General features: G+C 47.2%; 1 protein-coding gene across 3 annotated transcripts in view; it reads left to right on the forward strand.

Annotated features, from left to right (window-relative positions):
* Nucleotides 1-22,558, forward strand: part of MYO5B (myosin VB) — a 158,855-nt gene that overhangs the window by 131,069 nt on the left and 5,228 nt on the right. Inside the window, exons 28-38 of one of the 3 annotated variants that reach the window (XM_074571051.1) lie at nt 711-962; nt 1,780-1,877; nt 8,470-8,547; nt 11,554-11,752; nt 12,604-12,697; nt 14,311-14,454; nt 15,610-15,761; nt 16,092-16,181; nt 18,106-18,256; nt 20,136-20,421; nt 21,655-21,829. In XM_074571051.1, coding sequence (XP_074427152.1) covers nt 711-962; nt 1,780-1,877; nt 8,470-8,547; nt 11,554-11,752; nt 12,604-12,697; nt 14,311-14,454; nt 15,610-15,761; nt 16,092-16,181; nt 18,106-18,256; nt 20,136-20,421; nt 21,655-21,829 — 1,719 coding nt within the window. The remainder of the gene's footprint in view (nt 1-710; nt 963-1,779; nt 1,878-8,469; nt 8,548-11,553; nt 11,753-12,603; nt 12,698-14,310; nt 14,455-15,609; nt 15,762-16,091; nt 16,182-18,105; nt 18,257-20,135; nt 20,422-21,654; nt 21,830-22,558) is intronic. The other 2 variants (XM_074571052.1, XM_074571054.1) reach the window with 2 other exon arrangements.

Here is a 22,558-nt window from a genome sequence, read left to right on the forward strand (position 1 = left end):
ACTGAAATAAAGGCTGTCTTAGCTGACAGAGTTTTATTCCTTTGTCTTCTACTGTCATGTGAAAGCAAGTAAGCCCTTCAGTTGTCTCTGCAAACACAGCAACGCTCATGCATCGTTATTCAGGAGAAGCCGTTGGCGTCAAAGTTGTACGATATTGCCCTTGCCTGTCAAATGCCGGCAGCTGACAGGACGTCAAGGCCAGAAAATCCTCCAGCTGCAAACATTGCACCGGGCTGGGGGAATTACAAAATATATGAGAAAAGAAGCCGTAGTGGGAATTCACGCAACCGTAGCTCACCTAATGGGACGCCTGTCATGACGTCAGTCGGCGTCTTCCACCTTATTTAATGAATGTTGAAGATTAATTAAGCATTGTGGGGTTTGTGGTGATTCCTTGATTGAGAAGGAAAAGGGATGGAGAAGAAACAAACGTGCTCGGTTTCTCTAATGGGTTGCTTTGGTGTTTAAAAATAGTGTCAACAAACGAAAAAAATCCCCTCTGCCACCCTGTAGTGTCGTTATTATTAAATAGAAACAGGCTACCGATTACAGTAAAAATCTTTTCTGAACCGCGCGTGGCTGGACTGGCAGCAGAATCCAGATCCTGGCATGAATCAGTCGTGATCAGCTGTGGTCATCGATAACCGAGTTACCTTAGAGGCGTCTCGGGAAGGTTTATCTAAACTGGTTAACGGCTTGGTATTTTCCAGAGGCAAGAGCTGGAGTCGGAGAACAAGAAGCTGAAAAATGAACTGAATGAGCTGAGGAAAGCTATCGCAGACCGAGCAACCCAGAACAACTCGTCCAACGATATTCAGGACGGTTATAACCTCCTCCTGAACCAGCTGAAATCGGCCAACGAGGAGTTGGAGGTGCGGAAGGAAGAGGTGCTCATCCTGAGGACGCAGATTATGAAGGCAGCCCAGCAAAAAGAGACGGGCAAAAACATGGTAATTGAGCGGGTAATGGGTTTTCTTTTCCTTTTCCCGTTGCGTTGCAGGAAATTCACTGCCTGCCTGAGCTGTGCCATGTCTGCTTTGGTAGGCTCTGGGTGGCAGGATGGCGCGGGGAGGTTATCGAAGGTTCTGCCGGGTTATAGGAGGTTCTGCCTATGGATAAGATAAAGTCCATGACATCGTTTCAGACAGTCCCATGGTGGTCTGTACTGCTGTAAGGTGCTTGACCCCAGACCTGCTGAGGTCTTGCCAGCCCACGCCAAGGAACAACTTCTCCAGCCCTGCACCAAGGTGTGGTGGTCTGAGATGGTTCCCGGTGGTGTTTTGTGACGTCTGGCTTATTCTGCCAGGAAATGGGATGGGGAAAAAGAGGTTTTGGACCAGGTTCTGCTTGCTTGATGCTGGTGCAGCTGTAATGTGTTTCTACTGGTGTGTAGGCAAGAAGAGGGCCTGTCCCATCACATTCTTTCAGGGCTTTTTGTTCAGAGCCTCTTTCGATGGAAGAGCACGTTTTCTGAAAACTCTCACTTGAGGTTTTTAGTTCACTGCCTTATCGTTCCTCGAGGTTTTGGTATGTTTTGTATATCAGATTCCGCGCACCCCTGCTTGTCTCCCGCCCAGGTTCATGCATCCTCCTTCCATCTCCTAATCTCTGCTGCTGTCTGTTTGCATGCGTATGAATTCGTAGAAATTCTCTAGTCTGATGGATGCCCCGAGGAAGCTCCGTTAAGGATGGTTGGGAGTTGCTCGCTATCGGGAACTTTGAAAGACAGCAGGAGATGCGCAGGATGTCAAGCTGCTGTGTTTTGCATGTTGAATTTAGGAAAACATCACCACCGACGCCAGCTGGCCCAACAGCGACAAGCACATTGACCAGGAGGACGCGATTGAAGCCTACCAGGGAATGTGCGAGACGAACCGGTAAGTGTGGCACAAATTTTTCCAGCAGCAGGAGAGGGCTGACTAAACTGTGAAAGATGAGATCCAGCCCAAAATTAACAACATATTTTAGAGAGTTTCCAGCTTCTGTATTGTGTTCTAGACCTCGGGTCGAGGACGGATGGTGAAGATGGGACCAAAAATGCAGGTCTTGTAATGGGTGAGGAGCCCTCGTCGTTGGGGCGGTGTGTCCCCAAGGGAGGGGAGATACCGGGCGGGTAGAAAAGCCAACGTGGAAGTGAAAAAAAATAAATAATGGATTTTGACTTTGCTGCTGGTAATAAATAGTCGTAAGACTAGGATTTGGGATATTTTTAAGAGTTACTTATTTCCAGTAAGTCCTCATGCTATGCTGGGAAGGCAGCACGGTTCCCCTTTTGCTTTCCAAGGCCCGTGATGGCGAACTGAGCTAACAAACACACGCTATATTCTCTGGCAACACCCGCATTTTTGGTTTTCTTGCATCTAAACGGAGAGTCGGGAACATTCATTTGATTACGGGTTTCCCATAGTGAGGGTTAATACTGTGAACATCTGTCTGTCCTTATAGTGACAGTTGGGCTTACATTGCGAAGCGTTAAATCCTCGCAGCTATCCAGGAGGACACCAAATAAAAAGTAATATCTTGCAAGAAGACAAAATGACGTGGATTAAACAGCAAGATGATATGTAAAAGAAACATTTATTTTACTGCAAGGAAATTGGATCTTCGTTTCCTTTTCTCTTGACAAATAGAGATGTTTGAGGCTCTTTTAGTAAATAATTAATTTGTGTTCAGCAAGGTAGTCAGAAGACTTAACCGTTGTGGATTAATGGCTTTTAATAACACAGTATACTTTGCCGCTTTGTAAACTGGTTGTAGAAGGTTATTAGCAGTCCAGGCTGGAAAAGACCATGATTTAATTAAGATTTTATTCATACCTCTATGAATATAAGCAAAGACATGCCATCTTTGCTTAACGCTTTCAGAACCGGATGGCCAAGACGGTGCAACATGCCCAGATTGATGTGCGAAAATTCAATGTATATGTGCCGTCAACTTTGGTCATCGTGTCTGCGCTGTATGTCCCTCAAATTCCTGCTGTAGTATGGGCTGGGTTTCCTGAATTTTGCATCTATTTTACTTCTTGGGAAAGCCCTAGGAGAACCTGTGGAGATCTCCTAGTGTGTGAGTATGGAGATGGGCTTGCTGGAAGGGCTGGCTTCCACATCACTGAATTTAAACATAGCTTAAAAAACTGATGGGTGGACCGCGTCTCTGCCCGTACTAGGACTGACAACTTTGACTTTGGCCCATGGGCCTGGAGGAGTGGGGATTGTTGGGGTCCAGGACGCTTGTGACACTGGTTTCTCGCCTGGGTGTCATGTCTGGCTGGATCAGGACCAGCGTCTGGTTTTTTGGGTTTGTTTTTTGCTTTCATTTTTTTTCCAATTAGTTGCCATTGAATATTTGCTTTCTTGAAGTCAACTTGCTGATGAAATTTCTGCCCCTCCTGCAGCGGAGAGGTGATGAGATTGATTTAAACATCACATTTTGTCAATAAGTCACTGGAGCTCCGTGTGCTTCCTACTGCAGGGTGTGGTTTTTGGCCACTTAATGAATTCTGTGGCTTTTCTCCCATTTCCTTCCAACTTTCTCCTGGAGCTGTGAGCACTCGTATGGGATGTGAAATCCCATTGTCAGGCCCAGAGTTAATTACTCCCTAACCTGCGTTTTCGAGTGTGCACGTGTGGTGATGGTTAGTTGTGTTCAAGTGTTGGTGAAGGAGTTGCAGTCAAAATAAGAATTCCTGCTTTCATAGGGCATCTGTCCAACCGGTTGGGTTGTATCGCTGGTCCTCAACTTTGGCCATCCTGAGCTGCCTGTTGTCTGCTCTCGCTCATCCTGCTGGGAGACTCCGGTCCTTCTTCCGCTGTTCTGGTTTCCAGACTTAACTTCTGGCAGTGAGGATGGAACCACACACAGCAATCACTAACAATGCTGCAATGATCTAACTTTCCACAGTGTAGAAATCTCTTTGATTTTCATAGAATCACAGAATGTGTTGGGTTGGAAGGGACCTCTAAAGCCCATCTAGTCCAACCCCCCTGCAGTAAGCAGCGACATAGTCCACTAAGATCAGGTCTCTCAGAGCCTCACCAAGCCTGGCCTTGAATGTCTCCAGGGATGGGGCCTCCACCACCTCTCTGGGCAACCTGGGCCAGTGTCTCACCACCCTCATTGGAAAGAACTTCTTCCTAATGTCTAATCTAAACCTGCCCTGCTCTAGTTTAAAGCCATTGCCCCTTGTCCTAGCGCTACATGCCCTTGCAAACAGCCCCTCCCTGGCTTTCTTGCAGGCCCCCTTCAGGGACTGGAAGGGGCTCTAAGGTCTCCCCGGAGCCTTCTCTTCTCCAGGCTGAACCCCCCCAACTCTCTCAGCCTGTCTTCGTAGGAGAGGTGCTCCAGCCCTCGGATCATCTTCGTGGCCCTCCTCTGGCCCTGCTCCAACAGCTCCATGTCCTTCTTGTGCTGAGGGTTCCAGAGCTGGACGCAGTATTCCAGGTGGGATCTCACAAGAGCAGAGTAAAGGGGGAGAATTTTGAGGTGAGCTGCAGTTTAAGAAGTTCATGTGATCAGGCCTTGGTGCTTTTTGACCTCTTGAGATTTGGGAAGGCAAATCTGCAGTCGTCAGGCTTGGTTTCTTGTTCTCCCTCTCGTCTACCTCTCATATGAAGCTTGGCTGGAACTCGGCTCTTCTACTACACTAGCAGTAGCTCTCCCTACTGATTTTCTGCAGTGATTTGTCCAATGGCTCGTTAATCACCACCAGCTTCCCCCTTGTATGGTTCCCCGTGCATTTGTTTGTATAGTGGGTTGGTTTATAAACGGGAGGCTGGAGTTGATGGCAATAAAACAGATGAAAACAAACGCTCGGGGAGCATGGATTATTGTATTTGTCGATATAAATTAACATTCTCCCCCCCCCCAGCACAAATTTGCATTCAGACTTATGCGGCTCTATACCCAAGTGTGTCAGCATGAGAAAGAAAACGACTTTCTCTTTCCAATCTTGATCAATAAATATTTTAATGGAAAGCGTGTCCGGTGAGATTGCAGTTCTGAAGTGGGATCGATAAGCAAGAGCCGCTTGTTCTCCCATTCCTCTTTACCCTGATACTTCTCATTCTGTAGGTGGTTTCTAACGGAGGTGGATGCTCTTCCGTCGGTCCCGTCTGACCCATGTGGTAAAGCCAGGGTCCACCCTTGGGTCACTCCTAGCTTGGAGTCATCATGTCTTAGCTATTTAGGCTGGGGATGGAACGTGGCTTTATTTTGGTGGGAGGATAGACCTTCAATTCACATTATATGTCTATATAAACCAGGATTTTTAAATACAGCAGGAGGAAAACAGGAAAGTCTTCCCTGCCCATGGAGCGATTCTCCTTCTCCACGCTGCTTTTGGGGGGAAAGCCCTTTGATGCCAGGTCAAGGGGGAGTTTGACTTAAAAGCAGCCCCTTATAAATGCAGTGAACTCAGTTGCTTTTTTTTTTTTCTTTTCTTTTTTTTTTTTTTCCTGCTGACTTTCAACTGCTAAAGGGAGAAGCATCAAGTTAGTTTGCGGCGAATTTTCTGCTTCGGTAACTGAATGTAGGTTTTCTGTTCCCCGTTTCAGTTCTTGGGGCCTTTCTTTCGAGCCTGTTTGATCTTGGTGGAAACGTAGAGCCAACAAAGGGACCAGGTGATGATGTTAGAGATAATAACCTGGCAGCTCAAAGCAGATCAGGCGTAGTCTTTGAAATTAACTTCTGTGATAACTTCCAAGTGATTTCAGTAGAGTACACGGCGCGCTCTCTCCCTTTTTTTTTTTTTTCTGGGTAAGTCCCACCTGCAGCCTCAGTGCCCAGTGAAGGGCTGAGGCTTTGAGGATGCTTTTGCGGCTGGAAGAGGCCGTCGCATGGAAAGGGTTCGTATCTCTGCTCGCCGCTCTCCAGTGTGTCTCTTCTTATCGCTGCTTGCCACTCTGTCTTACATCTAATCTGGGATGTGCATTAGTTTTTCCATTTAATTAAAAGAAAGAAAAAAAGCGCGTATCTGTGTTTGAAAAGGAAATGCCCCTTCTTCTTTATTAAGAGATGCTAATTATCTGAAGATGCTAAAATTAACGTCTCCGGGGTTTGGTGTACGTGCACCTCCTTTAAGTGACTTGGAGGAGGGGAAGGAGGCGTTTGGGCAGGAATTTCTCTGCCTTTCACGGAGGCAATTTGCCAACCGCGGGTCCCCAGCTGCTCCCCCAAACCCCTACCTCCAAGAGAAGGAGAAATGAGGCTGTGAATCGCGTCCTTTCGACTCATTTCAGCCTTATTTGAGAGAAGGATTTACCCAGCGTTTTAGGAAATTCTTCTGGCACGTGCCAATTAATCTAATTAACTAGAAAGACCCCTGTTGACTTCTAATGTCTTGGTCAATAGGAACTTGCCGGGAGAAGGGGATCTCGGCGATTTGTGAGTCAGCGCCGCGGTGGTGAACGTGGGCTGAGTGCGGTTTTACCGCGGGATAATGGCACCCCCTTGAGCTCCTTTCCTCTTTTACCACAATGCATATGATTTAAAAAAAAAAAAAAAAAAAAAAAAAGAAAAGGAAGGAAAGCTAGTTTTCAAAGGAGGAAAATGCACCTTAAAAACGCTGCTTATCCTGTGAGATTTCCCGGGTTAATGACATTTAATAAAAAGTGAGGATCCTTCCTGGATTTTTTTTCTTTGTTTTCGTTGACAAAATGCATGTTCTGCTAAGACTATCTGAACCGAAACAAAAACAAAAACCTTACTAAAAAATTGACCCCAAATCAGACCAATAAACCGTCTCCCTGCATCTGTGGAGTGTACAGATCCTCTTGGAAACTTGCTGTGTATTGGTAAAACGAAGGTTTTCATCTAAATTTGCGCTTAGGACTTTTAACAGATGAATTTTCCAAACGCGAATGCCTGAAATGTGTGCGACTTTTGAGAAATACAGTGCTCGTACACCAGGATGGAGGGGATGTACAAGCTGTCCGGCGCCTCTTGAGTCCTTTTGTGGTCGTGCCGCGCCACCGCAGTTCTCACTGCTTTCCCCCCGCCCCGTGAAAATTTGTTCTAGAAAATTTGCGTCTTGTGCTTTTCCACTTAAATTCCAAGAGCTTTCCTTGCCAGGGAACGGCATCTGCTACACGTCTTTTCAAAACAGGAGGTACATATTGGCTCCGTTCTTTTTTTTTATGTCTGAAAGTTTAATGATACATTAAGTGATTATTTTTTTTTGTTTGTTTGTTTTTATTATTATTTCCCCAAAGAAAAGCTGTTTTCAAACTTGCGCTGAAGTCAAGTAAAAATCTTACTGTAGCAAGTGTTTCTGGTCAGGTTGACAAGCTCCCATCACTCAAATGTGTTCAACGCCTCATTAAAGAAGATAAATGAGTTTCCTGCCTTTTATAGCTTAAAAAAACCCACCCCCAACTGTTAAAAGGAAACGTTTAGTGTTCAAGTGGGATGAGACTTTTCTGGGCGCTTTTCTACCTCCGGATGGATACGGAGGAGATTGGATCTCATCTAGGTGCGAGGAAACAAACATCCAAGGGGTGTTTGGACCGAAGGTTGCCCGGAGGAAAGGCTGATGTGTTTGATGTGATGATTGAGGAGCCCCTTGACTGAAGTAGAAGGAAGAGAGTTTATTTTAGACCAGCGGAAGCTGATGCGGAAGGAAGGAAATGGAGAAACTTGTCTTAAAAAATGTCTTATTAGTGAGACGCGCTGGAGCGCAGGAGGTCTGGAAGAGGAGTGAGCTGTTCCGAGCTGTCCCTATGCGATAGGCAGTGGGGTCGGGTTATGTTTGCACTGTGGGTTGGACGTGCACATGGGCTGTTCCAGCTCAAAAATAGTTAAGATTTGAGGGGTGGGAAGCAAGGAAGCCTGTTGGGAGCTGCTACGGATCACTCTGTTCTTTTTATTCCCCCCCACTGTGTTCGGACACCTCTTCCTTACCCCCTGTGCTGACTTCTCTCTCATTTATGCCCCTTGGTCCTTGTTTCTCTTCCCTGGTTTCTCAGCGTAAGGTTTTGATGAGGTTTTCAGCTAACTGGCGTGGTGTGGGCTTGCCAGCTTTGCCTTGCAATCAAATGGGAAACAGTTTAGCCTCACAGAAGTGAAAACTCGGGCTCTGACCTCCAGGAGTTGGGCTTTTTCGTGAAAACAGTAACATCACATGAATGATGGTAACCCGGGAGGTTGGACTGGGCGTTCTCCGATGGTCCCTTCTGACCCGAACGATGTTGGGTTCCTGTGTTGGCCGTGGGTGGGTTGGGGAGGAACGGGCTGCATGAGGATGTGTTTCTCGGCTGGGAAGCAAGGATGTCCACTAGCCAGGGGTGTCATACGGGGCACAACCAGGGCACGGTCCTCATTTTACCACGGTGGAAAAGGAAAAACAATGTCATGAAAGTGTGCTTTAAAAAAAAATAAAATAAATAAGGGTTCTTCACCTTTTCCCCTTCTATTGCAATTGACCTGTTGTCTTTCTCTGTCCTCTTGTTTCCTTTTTCTGTCCTTTATTTCTAGCAAGACTGAGGATTGGGGGTATCTCAATGAAGATGGAGAGCTCGGCTTGGCTTATCAAGGTTTAAAGCAAGTTGCCAGGTCAACCACTTTCCTTTTTTTTTCCCCCCACTGCATCTTCTCCCCTCTCTCCCTTTCGCTTGCCCCTGTGTTTCTTTCTCTTCCTCTGCTGTTGTCCTCTAGGACCTGGTGTCCTCTCTGGGAGCAGCTGGAGGTGGGATATCCGAACTGGAGGAATTGAGACCCTCCTCTAATTTTCAGAGGAGTCGTTGGCGATTCTAATTGGGGGTTGCTGATGGTGGCTGTTGTCACTAATGCTTGAGCTGTGACTCAGCGAGAATCATGGCAAGTTGTGTGATAAAGGTGTTGGGAAGCCGTAATCTCCAGGAAGCCCCCCAAAAACCGTTTTAGATGGTTTTTCCTGTATTGCACTAAGATATAGCACCTCCCTAAAGTGTTTTCTCCTAATCCTTGACATGTCGGAAGCGGAATCCCTGTGCTTGTATTGCGACGCTGTCTGCTTTGCATGCTCCCCGGGGATTGTGCGCTCCCATCCATGCGTTGCCTGAAGGCGTGAGGAGGAAGGCGCGTGGTGGACACACGGTGCCATCCTTCCACAGCTTTCCCCACATCCTGGTCTGGTGGGCAAATATCCCAGCGGGACACACCGGGGCAGTACCTGCAACCTCTGTATCTCCTGGGGATGCCAGTGATTCTGTAAGGATCTCTCATCTCCAAGCTAGTGAAGGTTTAGAAACACAAATGGAGATTAAAGCAAGGCAGGAGGACTCCTGGATTCTTCTCCTGGTTCAACCTGGTGCTTCTAAGAGCTGATAATTAGTTGTTAATCAGTCGGTGCTCTCCTGCAGGGCGGTTACGAGGCTCCAATATATATGATTTTTATAAAAAATATGAAATGAGCTGATTAAGGACACCGGAGAGAGGAAAAGTTAAAATAATCTTTTGCATAAAGTACTCTGGAGTGGTCACATCTGAAGGGATCAGAGTAAAACCAGACAACAACAGGAAAAATGCCGGAGGTGATTCATTTGTTTTCCAAAGCCATTTGTTTTTCAAAGCAACGTAGGACCCCAAGTTTGTAGGAGGAGTGTGTTTTTTTTCTGAGGCTGGCTCATGGCTGATCTGAATCCACATGAAGAAGTACAATGAAAATTAAGTACTTATTTCATGGCAGGCCTCTCTTTTCCAAGCCTGTTAAGAATATATCTCCTGACAAGATGATTACGAGGCTGGGTGCATTATTGCCCATGTTTCTATAGTTGGAAAATACCTTCTTCGATCTCTTTGGTGAAAATGGGAGTAGAGATTGGGTTGTTTAGATCTAAAACCCACCAAAAAAAAAACCCAAACTGGAGCACGATTAATACTTTTCACCCAGAAATCTTTCATAGAAAGCATGTTCTTTTATACAATCCTAAAAAAAACCCACCCCAAAACAAGAACAACAAAAAAACCCCATGCTTAATCATTCCTGCAGGGACACAGTTCACATGCGTGAATCTTCATGAATTTCCCAGTGGACCCAACAGAGCTGTAGCTTTTTCCTCCCTGGCACAGCTCCGTGTCTGTGCATGTCCTGGGTGAGTGCTAACCTATGGACACCAGCGTCTTCCTCATCTTTGAGGACTGACGTTTGCACCCGGTGCCGGAGGAGCCGAAGCCCCTGAGCCGGATGTAGAGCTGTCCTTGGCTCTGCCCAGGAGAGCATCCGTGAGCAAGGCCATGGGCTTGGTTATCCCCCTGGCTCTTTCCTCCTCTTTTCCACCATCGCCATGTGTAGTCTGGGACTAATACTTTGCAGTTTCTGGCTTGGTGCCCCTTTCCTTGGAGTCCTCATCCCTTCTGGAGTCACTTATTTTGGTCTTCTTGAGAGAGGTGGTGGCCTGAGGGGATGATTTCCATGTAGAAGTGGGTAGGCAATACCCTTAAAAATCGATTATGGTGTCACTTGCCGGGTTTGCCAGCAACCCCATGAGCAAGGGCTGTGTACGGGAGGACAATTAACGCCTCGGTGTTGAATCATTCATCTGCTGGATTAAGGAAGGCATCTCGGTTTAGCAGAGGCTGGATAACGCGCTAAATAAATGCCTTACCCTTTAGCTCAGCATTTCCCCCTGGGGTTGTCCTTCTGCAAAGGCTCAGGGCAAGGCCGGAAGGAGACCTGGAGTGTAGGGGAGGAGAGGGTGGCAGGACAAATTATTAGAGAAAATGTTGGGTACCCACCTGAAAGTGGGAGAAGGGCTGGTTTCGGTGACTTCTGTCAGCTGTGTGTCATGGAGTTAGTATTTGTATGTCACGGAGTGCGAGGAAACAAGTATTTTTCCCTCTGCTGAAGATTCCTGGTGAAATTGGCAGCGATGATAAAAGCAGGAACCGATCAAGGTGACAGAAAATTGCCTTGTGCGTAGCTTTCTGCAGGTGGTTTATGAATGAAAATTGAGATTTCCATGAATAGACTTCTTTTTAAGCAGCCCTACAAACAGCTAGAAGGAAGTTTCAGCCTCTGCCTTTTTTGAAAACCCCAGCAGCAGCAAAGAAAGCCTGTGGCAGTCCCACTGAACGGAGCCGTTTGCAAGACACACAGTTTGCTTTTCAAGAGTAAGAACTGATGTTTGAAAGGGAATGAGCACCAGAACAAATGTCCTTCAAGCTGAGCTTTTGAGAACCCCGCAGGTGTTGATCCGCTTTGCTTTCTTGCCATGCATTTACTTGCTTTTTGCTAATGGGAAGAGTAAAGGAACCCAAATTTGTGATGCGGTTGCAGAAAAAAAGGGAGTTCTTGGACATTTTTGTCCCTCCCTTTTATTAAAAAAAAAAAAATCAAAACAAAAAAAAACCCAAACCAAACCCAAACTTTTGATCTCGTGTCTCTAATTTCAAAAGTATTTCATCTGCAGCATAGCAAATGACAGAGTGACGTGGCAATAACAGCTGTAGCACCCCTTTGGGTATGTCAGTTTTATAGGGACGTTGACTGGAAACATCTCCCCAGTTGGCTGACTTTGAAGGATCTGAACTCAAATAGTGGTTACGAGGCCGAAATCACAGGTGTGGTCCTTTTCTCAGGTTGCTGGAAGCGCAGCTCCAGGATCAGAGAAGAGAGCACGAGGAGGAGGTAGAAGCTCTGAAAAACGAGGTGGATGCAATGAAAGAAGAGCTGGAGAAACAGCAGCAGGCTTTCCTGCAGACCCTGCAGCTGTCTCCGGAGGCTCAGGTGGAGTTTGGACTTCAGCAAGAAATCACGCGTCTCACCAATGAAAATCTGGTAAGAGGCTGTATTAAAAACACAGTCTAAGGAAGAGGAGAAAACCCAGGGTGAGGGAAGTGTTAGGAAATGTTGAAGGGGAGGAGAAGGCACTGGGATCTCCTCCACCCTTCCTAAACTCTCTGCGAGGTCCTCCAGCATCTCCCACTGGTGCATTTGTGAGCATTGGTGCGTGGCCTTGAACTGCTGTTCAGAGGTCCTATGACTCTTGTGACTCCCTAGGTACTTTATTTCTTTAATTTTTATTTTTTTTTAAGCCTGCCTACTTTTGCGGCACTGCCTAGCAAATGAGATCGCTGGGAACCCCTGTACTCTGTAACTATGGACAAAGACAAAGCAATCTTTTCCTCTTTACTTGCGTTTATTGGGATGTGGGGGGCCAAGGCCAGGCCAACTCCAAAAAGTTGGCCTTGGCTGATCATAAACTTCCCCTTTCTCACCTCCTGTATCTCTGTCGTGAGGTCTGGAGCGAACACTGGTCCCACTTAAGTTCAGGTGAGGTCTCCTTGCCTTTCTCAACAGTTCTAGTATCTAAATAGTTTAAATATGATTAACGGCCAGGAGTAAAATGCTTTGGGTGGCGCGTTGCGAGTATTGCCTGCCGTAGACTGCTAGAAAAAGCAGGTGCACAACATCCGCAGTCTTTGGATGGTAGGTAAGGGTCTCTCTGAGCGATCCGGCAATAACACAGCTCTTCTGGTACCAAGATGCTCACACCGCGCCATAGTGGTGCACAGACCAGGCTGATGAGTGACTCCTTCAAACTCACCCCAAATCAGTTCTTCTTGGATTGTCTTGTGCCTTTTTTTTTTTTTTTTTTTCCACTTAACCCAATGCATCGTGTTTTTCAGGATCTGAAAGAAGTGCTGGAGAAGCTGGAAAAGAATGAAAAGAAGCTGAAGAAGCAGCTGAAGATTTACATGAAGAAGGTCCAAGATTTTGAAGGTGATTTGGCTGTTGGTAGATATTGGGGTGGGGGAGCAGCGCTCTGGTTTCACTTCTTTGGCCAGCCTTGAAGTGCTGCAGGTTTTTTTCTCTCTTTCTTTCTGTTAAAGTAAGACTTTGCTCATTCTGGCACTGAATTGGCACTGAGCTTGTCGTGGGCGGGACAGTAGGGAATGGAGAGTCCAAACGAAGTTCCTTGTGTCATGCTTAGGCTGCCTTTGAGCAAGGACAGCTGCGCTGCTGTAGCTTTAGCTTGTTAACGTGGCTGAACGTGGTAAACCTGGGAGAAGGTCCATAAAGTGAAGATGGAGAGTGCGGGCTTGCTGGAGGCATTGGTCTGATGCTTGGTTCGGAGGGTATTTAAGAAACCTTTTTGTTTCCATTGCTGTCAATGCTGTGACCCAAACAGAAGTATAGTGGCTATGGATAACTGCTCTGTTCTGGCAATATCAAGACAGATTAAAACCATTTAGGATTAAAATATATTTGTATCGTAGAATCATAGAATGGTTTGGGTTGGAAGGGACCTTAAAGTTCCACCCCCGCTGCCCTGGACACCTTCCACCAGCCCAGGTTGCTCCAAGCCCCGGCCAACCTGGCCTTGAACCCCTCCAGGGATGGGGCAGCCACAGCTTCTCTGGGCAGCCTGGGCCAGGGGCTCACCACCCTCAGAGGGAAAAATTTCTCCTTGATATCTCACTTAAATCTCCCCTCTTTCAGTTTAAAACCATTTCCCCCTCGTCCTATCAGAAAGCACCTCAGAAGTGACATCTGTGTTGTATAGAAGGAGCTTCCCGTTCTCTGGAGATGCCGTGATTCATCACATAAACTTGTTCTCATGAGCTAATTTCTGAAAACTAGGCATTAAGTGAAATTAAGCTGAATAACTGGAGGGTTTCCACGGTCCCTGTCAGCGTACTCTGCGTGCAGCAGCCTGCTCTTTACTGCAGTACTTGCACGCTGCTCTCTCCTGTTTTATTAAACTTTTATGGCAGCACAACGCTCAATGGTGTGTCACGGTGGTTCTTCAGCTTTACAGCCAGCCAGAAGATGTGATGCTTAGGGTTTTTTGTTTGGTTTTTTGGTGTTTTTTTTTTCCATAGCCTAGCTAATTTTTTTTTTTCTCCTCTGTGAAAATGACACACTAAAAAGCTTCCCGTAGGTTACTGCCTTCTAGCCTGTGGTTCCTTGGAAAATCAAAAATAAGTCGATCGTTTCTTCCTTAGGTCTAACTTTTGCGCTCTTTCTTTCATTCAGAGTCAGAACTACTGCTGACCAGTGATTCAAGACCTGGTTCTTTTATATTTTTATAAGTCTGTCGAAACTGATGATATTGGTTGCCCAGAGAGGTGGTGGAGGCCCCATCCCTGGAGACGTTCAAGGCCAGGCTTGATGAGGCTCTGAGCAACATGATCTAGTGGAAGATGTCCCTGTGTATTGCAGGGGGGTTGGACTAGATGGCCTTTAGAGGTCCCTTCCCACCCAACACATTTTGTGATTATTGGAAATTTAATATATAACACTTTGACCCGATGTCGGCTCTAAGGCCAGTGTAGGACACGAATAGCTCTCGATCAACAGGTACCACCTTTCATGCCCTTTTCTCATCACAGCATCCCAAGCCACGGTACCGGCGGAGAGGAGACAGCACGAGCGTAACATGCAAGTTGCCGTCCAGAGGAAGGAGAAAGATTTTCAGGGCATGTTGGAATATTATAAAGAAGACGAGCCACTCCTCATCCGAAACCTCATTACAGGTGAGGAACTTGCTCTGCTCCTGTGCCTGCCTCCTCCTTTTTTTGCCTGGGAGGGTTTGTAAACGGGAGATCTCAAGATAAACAAATAGATCTTCTCAAAGTAATCCCTCCTGGAGCTGCACGTTTTATGGTGATGGCAGTTCTGGTAGGTAAAGCAGCGCAGGTAGACCAGCGTGGAGATAATCCTTAGGGATAGCATAAAATAGAAAATTGCAAGAAGCAGGCTGAAGTTTTTAGAGCAGGCAGTAACTTGCTGAGCTTCCATGCGATGTCGTAATAGATGGGGAGGGGACAGCAAAAGATACACCCTGGGGATTTTGCGCAGCAATGGACCAAAGGTAGTTGGGTTTATGGGACATTCAATGGTAACTGCAACGGATAATGAACTCGTGAGCTCTTTTACGCTGGACAATCTGATCGGAATTGCTGCCGGCATCCTCTTACTCAACACTTCTAGACAAGTCATGCTTCCCTGGCTAAGTGTTAGTATTTACCGTCACTCTCTAACCCCAGCAGAGTCTAGTGAGGATCTAAAAAGTGCTCAAAGAGCAGTGCTGGCCCGTTGCTGTGGTCTTTGAAGTTCCCCTGTTCAGACAGGCTCTTCCTTTAGAGGCTGCAAATTCCCACGGCTGCCGTTGGGATTCAGTGTCTTGAGGGAAAGAGTGATTTACTGCATCATGAATTCAGAGGTGGGGGGGGTGGTTTATGACCTGTGGGAGGTATTTCTGAAAACTTCAGGGAGCTTTTCTAAGGTTATTTGTGTGCTGCTTGGGTAGGCTTTTTTGTGGTAAAGATGATTTAGTGCTACCTGTGCACATCTGCGCATCCCTAAAGCGTAACGTCAGAGTGTCCCAACTTCATGGCAGACTGTGCTACCCGCCCAAACCCTGGCGCTGCGGCTTTTCTGCTTTGGCCGGCTCCAGCAGGTCCATCTGTCCTCTAGTTGGACCTCTGGTTCTGTGTCCATGCTGCAGAGAGGGATGCGAGTTGCAGAGATGAAACCTCAGCTTCCCCAGGGAGGGAAGGGGAGGGGGGGTTGCCTGGGTACACCTCCAGCTCTGCCGTTCCCTGCTTCGCCTGTTGGTGAATTTTAAGAGGACGCTTTTTTAAAAAAAACAAAACCAAAAACAAAACCTGCAAACCCAAACTTTCTAGATCTCAAGCCTCAGACAGTGTCTGCTACTGTTCCCTGCCTTCCTGCCTACATCCTCTACATGTGCATCCGACATGCGGATTACATCAACGATGATCAGAAAGTGCACTCCTTGCTCACCTCCACCATCAACGGCATTAAGAAAGTGCTGAAGGTCAGTGGCCGTTTTTCCCTCGTCTTGGGGTTGAGATGGTATAAGATGGTTATAACCGTGTCAGAGCGTGTGATATTCAGCTCTCAGAGTCATTTTCACTCTCGTGGCTTCCCTTTGTAGAAGGACAAGGAGGATTACGATCTTGGCAATAAAATTGTTTGCCTTTACAGATTAAAAATAATGTTTGCAGGGAACAAATGGCTAATAATCTGCAGAGAGAGAGCTTCCTGATCTCAATGGGGGAACTCAAAATCACTTTGTTTTGCTGTGCCAGCATCCCCCACCGAAGGGAGGGGGGATGTCTCACATGTTTTCATTCTGCTCTTCCAGAAACACAACGATGATTTCCAGATGACATCGTTTTGGCTGGCGAATACGTGTCGCCTCCTGCACTGCTTAAAGCAGTACAGCGGAGATGCGGTAAGAAACTCATCGCTGATATTGAGTATTTCCAGCATTCCTTCAGGAAGGGTTTTCAGGTCTCCTGCATCTGGTGGCTTCCCTCCGACTACGACATGGGGTCACCTCTGGCTTTCCTCCTTTGTTAGTTCGGTTATGACATGAGGCAGCTCCTAGAATCATTGAATGGTTTGGGTTGGAGGGGACCTTTAAAGACCGTCTAGTCCAACCCCCCTGCCATGAGCAGGGACATCTTCCACTAGATCAGGTTGCTCAGAGCCCCGTCCAACCTGGCCTTGAATGTCTCCAGGGATGGGGCCTCCACCACCTCTCTGGGCAACCTGGGCCAGGGGCTCACCACCCTCAGCGTAAAAAATGTCTTCCTTATCTCTAGTCTGAACTAGACCAGAGGTTCATGGGGCGTTGCACCGAGACAGGACATTTGAGAATGGAAACTGGGACCCTTACAACACGTGACAGAATATTTTGAATTTCACAGCCAACCGTGCACCTTGATTTGTTTGAACAGGGGATTTCCTTCTGGTAGGCTGTTTCGAAGGCTGTTCCCGTGATTTCGGTAGATCCCACAGCTTTTCATTAACCAGGATTTTTAGACCTGGTTTAAACCTGTTCCAAATCTTGCAATTTTATTCTGAATGTTTCTGCTGATTTTCGTTTCTCATTCAGGCTTGATTTGTGTGAGATATATTGAGCAATCGAGCTTTAAGAATAAAGACAAAAATTTTCGTGGAATCAAATTAACTCCTCAGGTCACTCGGAAGATGTGGTGTGTAAAACCTCACTGCTGGACTTCCGACATTTAAATAAAAAAGAAAAATAATTTCGAGAATACTTACTAATAGTCATGCTCTTGTTTGCCCTCTTCTGCCTGGATAACAACATTACAATTAAAGAAAATCCTCCCTGGAAAACCATCGTGACTTAAGAAAAAAACAACAAAAAAACCAAAAAAACAACCCAAACTTAAATTTCATGTTCTTTGCCATGATTTACTGGGTTCGATGAACCTGTTTTCAAATATTCAGCCATTTTCAAGTTCAGTTGATAATTTGGTGAAAAAAAAAAAAAAACAAAACAAAAAAACAGAGCCGGGGGGGGGTGGGGAATCATTCAGAGCAGCTGCCAAAATGTTGTTATCTTCAGTTTGAAATGCAACCTATTTTTAAGAAAATGGGTTTCAAAGAAAATCCCAGACTAAATGCAATCTCGGCGCTTTTTCATGAGCCAGGAAAAAGGAGAAATTAAGTCCGCGCAAACTGTTTGCGTTGTGGTTTTTGCATTTTGCTAGTCAGCAACCAGCCAAAAAAGCGTCATAGTTCTCATTTGGACACCGAATTGATAAGGCCACGTGAGCGGGCAATTAGAGCGTCTATGTTAATTACAAAATGAAGTTAGATCGCGTTTGCTTCTGCCAGCAAACTCCCGGGCTACAGCATCCATTTGCAGGATCAGAGATCAGCTGCTGCTTCAGCAAAAGGCAGGGAATAAATTCAGTTACGTGGGGAGATTTCGGAACTTCAGAGCAAGTATTTCGTTTCCCATAAATAATGGCAACTCACGGGGATAAACAAATAGCTAAAAAAAAGTTTCTCAGGGGCTGAAACGTCACTTTCTAGTTCATATGTATATGTGGTAATTAGTACAAATGTCGCTCCTCGCTAAAGCTAAAAGGAGAAACATTGCTTAATGATGCTTTTCTTCAAAAAGCAGCCCTCTGGTAATAATTTATGAGCAAATGGCTGAGGAACTCAAAGGTGATTGATGAGTCTTGATCTTTTTCCATAATAGAGGCTAAAAATACGCTGTGGTAACATCTGGCTATATTGTACTCTCAGGTTTTGTTTTTTTTTTAATACAGCTATTTTACCGGACTATAAATAGGTGGAATAATGAAAGCGGGTCGTTTTAATCTCCTCCTGCGCAGGGTTTCATGACACAAAACACGCCGAAGCAGAACGAGCACTGTCTGAAGAACTTTGACCTGACCGAGTACCGCCAGGTGCTGAGCCACCTCTCCATCCAGATCTACCAGCAGCTCATCAAGATAGCAGAGGGCATACTCCAACCCATGATCGGTAAGTTCACAGCACGTTAGCTTTTAGGAGGCTGTTTTTATTTTGCTGTAATTAGCTACTCTCGAGTGGTTTTTAGACCTTTGTACAGTGCTAAGTGTGACTTAGAATCGTAGAATCATAGAACTGGTTAGGTTGGAAGGGACCTTTCAGATCGTCGAGTCCAACCATCAACCTGACACTGCCAAGTCCACCACTAACCCATGTCCCTCCGCACCACATCTGCCCATCTTTTAAATACCTCCAGGGATGGTGCCTCGACCACTTCCCTGGGCAGCCTGTTCCGATGCTTGACAACCCTTTCGGTGAAGACATTTTTCCTAAGATCCATCCTAAACCTCCCCTGGCGCAACTTGAGGCCTTTTCCTCTTGTCCCATCGCCTGTTCCTTGGGAGAAGAGACCGACCCCCCCCGGCTACCCCCTCCTTTCAGGGAGCTGCCGCGAGCGAGAAGGTCTCCCCTCAGCCTCCTTTTCTCCAGGCTGAACACCCCCAGCTCCCTCAGCCGCTCCTCACCAGACTTGTGCTCCAGACCCCTCACCAGCTCTGTTGCCCTTCTCTGGACACGCTCCAGCCCCTCAAGGTCTTTCCTGTGGTGAGAGGCCCAAAACTGGACACAGCCCTCGAGGTGGGGCCTCCCCAGTGCCCAGTGCAGGGAGGGACGGTCACTGCCCCAGTCCTGCTGGCCACACTGTTTCCTGACACAGGCCAGGATGCTGGTGGCCTCCTTGGCCACCTGGGCACACTGCTGGCTCATATTCAGCCGGTTGTCGACCAACACCCCCAGGTCCTCTTCTGCCAGGGACTTCTCCCCAAAGGAAAAGCCTGCAGTTGGTAGGGGGTCATATGTTACCAAAAACCTCTTGGTTTGGAGCCAGGTCCTTGTGTTAGCAGTGTCCTGGAGTGAGAGAGGCAGGCCTGGGTGAGTTTTTATTTCCCCCCATGATAGAAACTAATGGGGGTGAGGGTTTTTTTGCCCCCATGATAGAAAATATCTCCTTACTTTTTGTTGGGGAGGTAGTGACAGAGGTGAGATGGTGCCGGTGGGTCCGTAGGAACAGCATTCCCCTCCAGGCCATGTTCATGGTTAAGCTTTTTATGGCTGAAAATGCGCATTATGAGGGAGGAGAGAATTGGGAAGAGGAAAAATAGACTGATAAAGACCTTGTTTTGCAAGGGTGAGTCAGTATGAGAAGAGTTACCTCCTCAGCTAAATCTGTCCTCTTTGCTAAGCTAATTGAGGGGCTCAGAGCTTAATTTTCCTCTGAGTTTTATATTTTCTAACTGCTGGTATTTTCCTTGAGCTCCCAGCCTGGACTCCTCTATCTCTGGAATTCTTTGCCTTTGCCTTCCAAATGTCATTGTACAAATTCTGGCTGTATCCAACGGCATCACCTCCCACCGTCACTGCATGTACCTCCTGCTCCTTGCGGAAGGTTGTCTTATTCCTCTATCAGTTAGTCAGGCTGTAAGAATTTTATTACTTTTAATCTAGCTTCGTTTCTCCCAATCCTTTGAGCCAATTAATCACTTTAACTGCAGAATTTATGGCTCTGTGGTGGGTACAGAGGGAGAATGGATTACAGCTCAAAGGAAAGGTGTTCCCAGTTTCTGCAGCGTGCCCAGTGATTTCTGTGTAGTCGCACCGAGTGGGGAAAAAAGTGGGATCTTACAGATATTCCGTATGCATCAACTATGTCATATTATCACAATAAACTAGCAATTCATGGATCTGTCTTCCTTTTCAGACCTCCCAGCATCCATCATGTTGCATCACTTTGACACTGCTGCAATTTGTGACTGCCCATGGAGGAGGATTTCTTACCTCCTTTGACTAACAGGTGGATGCAGACTTTTTTAGGTCACTTTTCCCCCTTTTTCAGTGTCTGCGGTGTTGGAAAATGAGAGTATCCAAGGGCTTTCTGGTGTCAAACCAATGGGCTACAGGAATCGCTCCTCCAGTATGGCAGATGGTGACAGCTCCTACAGCTTAGACGCAATCATTCGCCAGCTGAACATGTTCCACAGCGTCATGTGTGACCAGGGTCTGGACCCAGAGATCGTGCAGCAGGTCTTCAAGCAGCTCTTCTACATGATCAACGCAGTGGCTCTGAACAACCTCCTGCTGAGGAAGGATGTCTGCTCGTGGAGCACAGGCATGCAGCTGAGGTGGGACATGGGCTTGGGGCAGGGATGTACCTGTCACAGAATCACAGAATGGCTTGGGTTGGAAGCAACCTTGAAGATCATCTTGTCCAACCCCCCTGCCCTGGGCAGGGACACCTCCCACCAGCCCAGGTTGCTCCAAGCCCCATCCAACCTGGCCTTGAACCCCTCCAGGGATGGGGCAGCCACAGCTTCTCTGGGCAGCCTGGGCCAGGGGCTCACCACCCTCTTCGTGAAATCTAACCTAAATCTCCCCTCTTCCAGTTTGAACCCATTCCCCCTCATCCTGTGGCTCCCCTCCCTGCTCCAGAGTCCCTCCCCAGCTTTCCTGGAGCCCCTTGAGGGACTGGAAGGGCCTGGAAGGTCTCCGCGGAGCCTTCTCTTCTCCAGGCTGAACCCCCGCAACTCTCTCAGCCTGTCCTCCCAGCAGAGGGGCTCCAGCCCTCTGATGGGTTGGCCATTGGGATGAAGAAGTCTCTGTGGTTCCCTCGTGCTGCCGTGGCTGCTGGTTTTATCATAACAAGTGTTGCAGTGTCAAAGGCTCCGATTCTGCAGGTGGATCTCTTAAGACAAACCCCTGTTGCTGTGTGAAATGCCTCTGGCCTCTCGTGAGCTGCAGGCAAGCGGCAGCTCAGCAGCTGCTGGGCCGGGATCGGGGGCCCACGTGCCCCGACGCTGTCTTAGCACAGTGTTGGAATACGGATTGAAATTTGAAAGGACAGCTAGTGCAAACCTGCCAGAAAAAGGATCGTGAATATTTATCAGCCCTGGCATAAATCTATCAACTTTCTTCTTGGTGTAAATGATTTAAAACCTTCCTTTTACAACGCTCTCCCTTTCCCACGGTCTGTCCTTTGCCCGGGAGTGGGCACAGGCAAAGGCATTTCTTTTGTAGATATTTTCAAAGGTAGTTGGGTATCTTGCAGGATTGTGTTAGCATTTAAAAGCTTAATGGTAATTGTCTTTTGGAACTTGAATGTATCTGAATGCTGGAGAAAAGCACATCCCTTGTGGCGCTCAGGTGTTACACGGCTCATCCTTTTCTAAGGTACGTCAAGTTTAAACTTTGCTTTGAGTTGTTGAGGGTTAAGCTTTGGTCTGGTTGTCTCTTGCCACGTGTATCACAAATACGCATCACGAAAAGCCACATAGACCAGCACCTTGAATCTCGCAGGGGGTTTTTGAGATGCTACGTCTTATCTCTCGGCTCACGTCTTCTCTCGGCTGCTTACCCAGGTTTAACATAAGCCAGCTGGAGGAATGGCTGCGTGGGAAGAATCTGCAGCAAAGCGGAGCAGCGCAAATGTTGGAGCCCTTGATTCAGGCGGCGCAGCTGCTGCAGCTGAAAAAGAAAACCTCGGAAGATGCCGAGGCCATCTGTTCCTTGTGCACGTCGCTCACGACGCAGCAGGTAGGGAGCAGAGCAGAGATATTTACACCACAGGGAACGGATAATTAATGGAGTGGGAAAGGGGGGGTCTCCTGGTGCCAGCTCTTCACCGCCCAGACTCGGCGTGCCAGTCCCACAGTGGGCACAACTTGGCCTTTTCTGGTGTGATGTTTGGTGGTGGTTTGGTGGTGACCCCTGTCAGAGGTGGTCACCACGGTGGCTCCTGTCTTACAGTGCTGCTGCTGGCGCTGGAGCTCCAGAAGAAACGTTCACAGACGAAACTCAGCCCTGAGGAGTTCATGCTATAACTCAGAACTTGGGATTTTAAACCCACCTCTTGTTTTTTGCCAGGGTTTAACCTGGCTAAGTCTGCAGGATGCCCAACAAGGACTTGTCATTGGGGCAGGAGGTTGAGAACTGCCCATCTAGGCTGGATGGATCCGACCTTAAACTTTCAGACTCCATTCCAGGAGGACTGGAGTTTATGTTCTTTGTTTGATTGCCTGGCCTGAGTTTGATAATGTCATAGGAAAGAAGCAGCGAGAGGCGTGAGCTGATCTCCGGTGATTCTCGAGGATCCTTTCTCCTCTGTCTCCATCTCTCCATCTGGAACGTGTGTTCTTGAGGGGTGGTAGGGGAGGAGCAGGAGTGAGGTAGCATGAGAAGGGGTGTAGAGGTGACATCAGGAGTACTGGGATGTAGTCACCCATGTCACCATGTGCCAACTGAGTGGTGTCCCCGTATAAATCT

The sequence above is a fragment of the Larus michahellis genome, chromosome Z, assembly GCF_964199755.1.
Source record: "Larus michahellis chromosome Z, bLarMic1.1, whole genome shotgun sequence".
Taxonomy (NCBI): Eukaryota; Metazoa; Chordata; class Aves; order Charadriiformes; family Laridae; genus Larus; species Larus michahellis.